Source organism: Onychomys torridus, chromosome 8, assembly GCF_903995425.1.
Source record: "Onychomys torridus chromosome 8, mOncTor1.1, whole genome shotgun sequence".
Classification (NCBI taxonomy): Eukaryota; Metazoa; Chordata; class Mammalia; order Rodentia; family Cricetidae; genus Onychomys; species Onychomys torridus.
The window spans coordinates 3,266,107-3,273,529 of NC_050450.1; the positions used below are offsets into that span (position 1 = coordinate 3,266,107).

Below are 7,423 nucleotides of genomic sequence, written 5' to 3' on the forward strand. Positions count from 1 at the left end.
TAAAGACATGTAAATGAGTAAGGTGTAAGAGAGGACCCAGAAATAAACTTACACAGTTATGACCACCTGGATTTTGACACAGCTGTCAAAAAGACATATATCAGAGAAAAGACAGCCTCTTAAAATGATGCAGTGAATGTTGGATTTCCACATGTAGAATGAAACTTGATCCAGATCTCTCACCAAAAGCCATTTAAAAATGGACCCAAAGCCTTAATACAAGACCTGATACATTGAAACTGCTGGAGGAAAGCATAGATTGTACACTTCAACATACAAGCATAAGCAAGAATTTCCTTTTATTTTATGCACATGTGTGTTTTGCATGCCTGGTTCTTGCAGAGACCAGAAGAGGGTGTTAGACCCTCAGTAACTAGTTAAGGTGGTGGTCATGAGCCACCATGTGGGTGCTAGGAATCAAACCCAGGTCCTCTGAAAAAGCAACCAGTGCTCTTAATCATTGAGCCATCTCTCCAGCCCCAGCAGGGACTTTCTTAAAAGGATTCTAACAGCATAGGAAATAATCCCAAGAATTGGTAAGCTATTGAGAGCCACTGGTAGCAAAAATCCATGAGAGTATACAGCAGTGACAACTAGAGTTCAGAAGGTCAACCTATCATAACTAATGGTTCTGTTAGAGGAAACCATCACACAAGGCATTGTGAAATTACTGCCTTTTGAATGAATGAGCTGTCTCTTGTTGTAAACTTCTTGTGCAGTAACAGCTATGATTCTCCAAATTTACCATGTATTTCCATGTAGTCTCACGACTGCATCTCAATCTTGGGCACAACTTTCCCTATACATTTGGGGTAACTGTCCCCAGCTGTGTTTACTTTTCATTAACATATATCTGGCCAGGGCCATTCTCCAGACAAAAGTATTTCAACAAAGATACCGTTTCCAAGGACAAACTGCACATAGATGAACAGTAGCTCATCTCACTTACAGATAAGAGAAAATAACCACTAGCAATTAAATCCTCAACTCCTTACTTTCACCCCGGCTTATTTACATAAGACTCTAATTTAAGAGATTACTGCTCACATTCCTGAGAGGATGTTTTAGCCACCACTAGTTAAGGTGATTACTTCCCACTAACCCAAGGAGATTGCAAGGCCAGGCAGGTGATAGGCGCCAAGCTTCTTTCTTGTGCAAATTAAGTTTTAGTTCCTCCTCAGCCAGGTGCTGTTCCTAGATTTCCTAACTGATCTTGGCCTTTAGTTGACCCTACCAGAGAACCCCCTTTAGTCACTCCCCTTTGGGGTGTAATTGCAAGCTGACATAGGTGGAATGATGAGAGAACAAAAAGGACCGAGAGCAGGAGGGACTGAGAGGAGCTAAGTATGAGAACAGAAAAGAAACCGTGTAGATAAAATTGACTTAGAAGAATAAAGTGAATGGACTAACGAGCTCAGTGTGCTTAGATTAATTGGATAGCCCCCAGATTAGAATCCTCAGCTGGTTGTTAAACTCTTCCACGGACCCTGGGAGCAAACAATATAGGCTGGACCTATGACATTAAAAAGCTTCCGAATAGCAAAAGAAATGATCAGCAGAGAAAAGAGACTGCCTACAGAATGGGAAAAACATATTTGTCCACTACCAGACATGGGACTACTATCGAAGAAATATAAAGTACTACAAAAATTACATTGAATTCTCAAAACAAATAAGAATGACCAATAAATTCTTTTTAAATCCTTTAGCTATCAAGGAAATGCAAATTAAAACTGCTTTGAGATCTGTCTCACCCCAGTCAGAATGGCTATCATCCAAAAAAGAAAAAAAAAAAAAAAAAAAGATAATAAATTCTGGTAAAGATATGGAGAAACAAGTATCTTTACTCACTATTGATGGGAATGCAAACCGAGTAGCCACAATGGAAATCAACATGGAGAAATCCATGTTAAAAAAAAAAAAAAAAAAAAAAAAAAAAAAAAAACTAAAAATGTAAATACCATATGACCCATTCAGGTAGATACTCGGAGGACTCTAAGTCAACATACCAGAGAGATATTTGTATATCCATGTTTATTGCTGCTCTATTCATGGTAGCCAGGAAAGGGAACCAGCCAAGACATCCATAAACAAGTGAATGGATTAAAAATAAAAATATAATACACACATAATGGAATTTCACGAAGCCATAATGAAAACAGAAGCATAACATTTGCAGCAAAGTAAATGAAAGTGGAAATCATGTTGATTACATCAGATTCAGAAAGAGAAATGTTTTCTCTCATGTGTGGAATCTAAACTTAAATTATACATATGAATATACATATATATATGAGTATTAAAATATTTGTGTGTAGGTCATAAAACTAGAGAATCATGAGGAGGAAGCAATATTAAGAGATGATATGTGTAGCAGAAGAAAGGATAAGGACACATAGGAGAAGGAAGAGAGGCTGGGGATACAGCTAAGTCAGCAGTGTCTGCTTGTCATGCACAACGCACAGTCCCAACACTATATAAAATCAGGCGTGGTGGCACATTTTCTGCAATCCTAACATTCAGAAGTTCAAAGTAATTCTTGGTTGTACATTGAGTTTGAAGCTAGCCTAGAACACGAGATCCTGACTCAAAAAAAAGCAAAGAAGCAGCAGCAGCACAGGGCCATCTGAGGAAAGGAAGGGTGTCCACCAAAGGAGAGGACAACGGGGAGGGGCAATGAATTAAAGTAGAATGACACATATGTGGGAAAATGCCAGACTAAAACCATTACTTAGGCTAAAACCTAAAAGATAAATTTGAAAAGAAATCCTGACGAGTTCTTCATTTTTTTCCCCCTACCATGGGATGACATGGCAAGATGGCTGTAAATAAACCAGGATGTGGGCCCTCAGGAGACACTGGCTCTAGGCTATATGTGTCTGGGAATTCAGTGGAATTTTTCCACTGGCTTTATCAGTCATTATCCTTCTCCCAACTGAGATTATCCCCCGTGTTATTCTGCACTCGAGGACCAACTATTTCAGTATTGCATTTTAAGTACTAAGACTCCAACCAACTTAACCAATCACCAGTCCATAGGACTACTGTAAAATGAATCAAAGATTAGGCTAGCTCCTTCCATATTTTCTAATGTGTGTGTCTTTGGTCAGTGTCTTAGTTAGGGTTTCTATTGCTGTGAAGAGATACCATGACCACAGCAACTCTTATAAAGGAATACATTTAATTGGGGTGGCTTACATTTACAGAGGTGTAGTCTATTATCATCATGGTATGACATGGTGGCATGCAGGCAGACAAGGTGCTTGAGAAGGAGCTCAGAGTCCTACATTTTGCCTGGCAGGCAGCAGGAAGTGGTTTGAAACACTGGGAGTGCCTTGAGAAAATATGAGACCTCAAAGTATGCCTCCACAGTAACACTCTTCCTCCAACAAAGCCATACCTACTATGACAAAAGCCACATCTCCTAATAATGCCATTCCCAATTATATTCAAACTACCACAATCAATTTTAGTGAACATTCTTATTCATTTCCTAGCCCTCTGTACTCAAACACACCAGAGTTCTATACTCACAATTCTTTATATATCTCCCTCCATGTAAGCCTAACTTGACCTATCACATCTTCCCTCAGGGAAAAAATATCAGCCATTATAAAGGTTCATGAACTTCCATCTACTGAGCTTTCCTTCTTCCCTCTGTTCCTACTACCTAAAGCTAACCTTATTCTGTATAGCACTAAATCCTAGAATAGTGAACGTTCTTACTCTGATAACTCCTTTACTCCTGCTTCCCTGAAAATCAAAACCCATACTTCACTTCAAATGGAAGTATACACTGTGTTTAAATAATGTCTACCAAGTGACAGCCATCAAGCAAGAAGCACTTATAAAATGTTTGGTGATGAGGACCTGAAGTCGTGTTAGAGATGTCCTGGCTAGTTTTATGTAAACTTGACACAAGCTAAAGATATCTTAGAGGAAGGAACCACCATAAGATCAGGCTGCAGGCAAACCTGTAGAGCATTTTCTTAATTGGTATAGATGGGAGGGTTCCAGTCCATTGTTGGTGATGCTGTCCCTCAGCTGGTGGTCCTGGGGTCTGTAAGAAAGCAGGCTGAGCAAGCCAATGAGGAGCATCCTTCCATGGCCCTTGTATCGGCTTCTATCTGCCTCCAGGTTCCAGCCCTGCTTGAGTTCCTATCTTGACTTCCTTTAATGATAAACTGTGATGTGGAAATATAAGCCTATAATTCTTTCTTCCCCAGGTTGCTTTGGTCATGGTGTTTCATAGCAGCAACAGTAACCCTAAGACAGAAGGAGTCATCAGAAAAACACAACTTTCCTTATTTCTCTCTTATGGTCTTTAAAAGTCTCTCCTCGCTTTATTCTCTTTGAATGTGCTTATATTTTACTATAGTATACACATCTCATATGAGTGTCATTAGTCTTTGGAAATATCTCTCTAGCTATTATTTAGGTTGACAGTGTCTTGTCTGCTGTGGGATGTTCAAGTATGTCAAATGTGTTGCTATGATTGGTTAAAATAAAACACTGATTGGCCAGTAGCCAGGCAGGAAGTATAGGTGGGACAAACAGAGAGAAGTCTGGGAAGTGGAAGGTGAAGGGGAGAGTTACTGCCAGCCACTGCCATGACAAGTGAGATGTAAGGTACCGGTAAGCCACGAGCCATATGGCAAGTTATAGACTAACAGAAATGGGTTAATTTAAGATATCAGAACTAGATAGCAAGAAGCCTGCCACAGCCATACAGTTTGTAAGCAATATAAGTTTCTGTGTGTTTACTTGGTTGGGTCTGAGCAGCTGTGGGTCTGGCGGGTGAGAAAGATATGTCCTGACTGTGGGCCAAAAAGGACTGAGAAAAACTCCAGCTACACTTGTCCGAAACTCTATGAGCAGGAAGTTGAAGAGCTAAAGCTGATATTAAAGATTTGTTATGAGGGTGCTTCTCCATGTTTCTTCACACCTAGTATACGCACAAATTCATCACATATTTACAATTAAGGCTCTAAGGAGCATGAATTGGAGACATCGTCCTCATCTTATGTTTATAAAAAGGAGTCAAAAGTATAGACACAGCCAGGCAGAGTGATGCACACCTTTTATACCAGCACTCAGGAGGCAGAGACAGGCAGATCTCTGTGAATTTGAGGCCAGCCTAGTCTACAAAGAGTTTCAGGACAGCCAGAGCTGCTACACAAAGAAACCCTGTCTCAAAAAAAAACAGAAGAAAAAAAAAAAAAAAGAAGAAAAAAGAAAAGAATTAAACCTGGCCATATTATGGAAGGTGTAAAAGGTGAACACAAAGCAAGATCATGAGAGACACCTGAGTGCTGTGTGCACTGGGCAAATTATTTGATCTCCTGCTAGGAGTCACTTTCATCAACCATAAAACAAGACAAACAGTACCTTCTTCAAAACACTGAAGAGAGAACTGACAGAGGCTTGATGTGGTGGTTCACATTTGTAATCCCAACCATGGGGAGGTGGGGGTAGGTTTGAGACCAGCCTCATCTACATAATAAGTTCCAAATCAGCCAAAGCTATATAATGAGCCCTGCCCCCTTCCCACCCACCCCCCAAAATTAAATTTTAAATAAAAGCAAGGTGTGATGGCACTTGATGGTAGGGGCAGGATGGTGAGATTCAAGGTCACCTTCACTTACACAGTGAATTCAGGGCCAGCCTGTGTTACATGAGATCCTGTTCCACTTGCTGCTGAGAAAGTCTCCTACTCTCTTGTAAGCCGACCTATGGAAATAAACTGAACTTATCAACCACCACCTCAGCGAACTAGAAGAAGACCTTGTGGGAAATCTTGAGCTACAAGCACAGGTTAAGCTACACTCAGATTCCTGGCCTTTGGTCAATATTTGTTAAAAGCTGCTTCAGTTTTGAAGCAATTTTTACGCAGCAATAAATAACACAACTACTGAAAAGAAAAACTATTGAAAAATAAGAGAATGAAGAGGGTAGAAATAAAAAGTCAAAAGAACTAGATTACTAAATTAGGAAAAAAATTGTTAGGTCCTAGTACACTGAAAGAATGGTGATTTCATAACATAGTGTAGCCTGTTATACAGTGGTGGCAGTTAAAGCACAAGACTACCCAGGACACACTCTTCAAGTTGAGAAAAGTCACAATGTCAAAATTCGGAGCAGGGCAGTAAGGAAAAGGAAATGAACAGCTATGAAAATCAGGACTTCAGGGACACTTAAATAAACAAACACTGATGACAAGGATATCAATTGCTGCAATAATTAAATAATTTATGGTAGATTTAGCAATGTTCTAATTTTTTTTTCACATTTTAATCTTTCCGAAATTAAATCAGTTTTTAAGCCATAAGTCACATGTGCTTCTGCTCCCTAAATCAACTACAAAATTGGCAGTGTGGTCTATCGGGTCTATTTGAGAAATAAAGAATGGCAGTGGTAAGGTAGTTGAAGCGTTTATGTGGGATAATTTTTCAGCATGTTTTCATTTAAAGAGCAGATCAAGGAATGAAGCACTGTATTGTTTTAAATTTTGAGTATTACGAAACAAACATCTGTAAGTGAGGGATTTTGAAAAGGCAAACTATGACTAAAGAGGAACACAATGACGAAATAATGAAGAGAAGGTATGTTCACTTAAATGTCATCCATGTAACAGTTCCTACATGCCCTGCCTACAGTGTACCGAGACCGCTGAACACACCTGAGAGGCAACTCCTCTCAGAAAGTTTGGGCGGGAAAGCAAAGTGTAAGGAAAGACATCTAGGAAAAATGAGAAGGCACATTCCAATACTCATTGCTGTCTTGGTATATTAAGCAACAGAATAAAACGAAGACAAGTGAATTGCCAGACTGCAGCTGCCACACTCATTCCAAGTTCCCAGCAGCGCTTTCCTTCGTCCCGGTCTGCACTGGCGCGCTCAGTTCTGAGCACCATTCAGCGCAGACCTGGCGGACAGGGCGAGGACACCCTGCGCCAGCCCGACCGCCACAACCCGCGCGGGCCCATCCGACTGGGCCAGGGCCAACCCGAGAGGCCCACGGAGCCACGCGCCCGCACTCGGCTTCCATAGCAACAGCACAGCGTACCTTGGACGCGCCAGCGCGGCCGCCTCCGGACATCTCCCACAGCACAGCCCGCCCCTCGCACTCGCCGCCCCTTCCGCAATCTATTCCCTCCGGAAGCCGCGCCTCGCGCACTCCACCCCTTCCGGAAGCCATGGCGGGGTTTGGACGAGCGAGGGCGCCGCTGTTCTAGGCAGTTCCCAGAGGGAGCCTGGAAAGTGCTCCATCGGACACCAGCTCTCTTAGCTGGCAAGACCTCAGAGCAGTCACCAGGATCAAGAGGTTATATTTCAAACTGTGTTTGGGTTTTTTTTCTATTTTTTTTTTCTTTGTTGTTATTGTTGTTGCTGTTTTTCGAGACAGGGTTTCTCTGTAGCTTTGA

At 41.3% G+C, this 7,423-nt stretch overlaps 1 protein-coding gene across 3 annotated transcripts in view; it reads right to left on the bottom strand.

The window, feature by feature from the left end:
- Spidr (scaffold protein involved in DNA repair) overlaps window positions 1-7,118 on the bottom strand; it is a 306,197-nt gene extending 299,079 nt beyond the window's left edge. For all 3 annotated transcript variants that reach the window (XM_036196155.1, XM_036196157.1, XM_036196154.1), the window contains exon 1: window positions 7,066-7,118. In XM_036196155.1, coding sequence (XP_036052048.1) covers window positions 7,066-7,098 — 33 coding nt within the window. In that variant the 5' untranslated portion in view covers window positions 7,099-7,118. The remainder of the gene's footprint in view (window positions 1-7,065) is intronic.
- Between the last annotated feature and the right edge of the window lie 305 nt (window positions 7,119-7,423).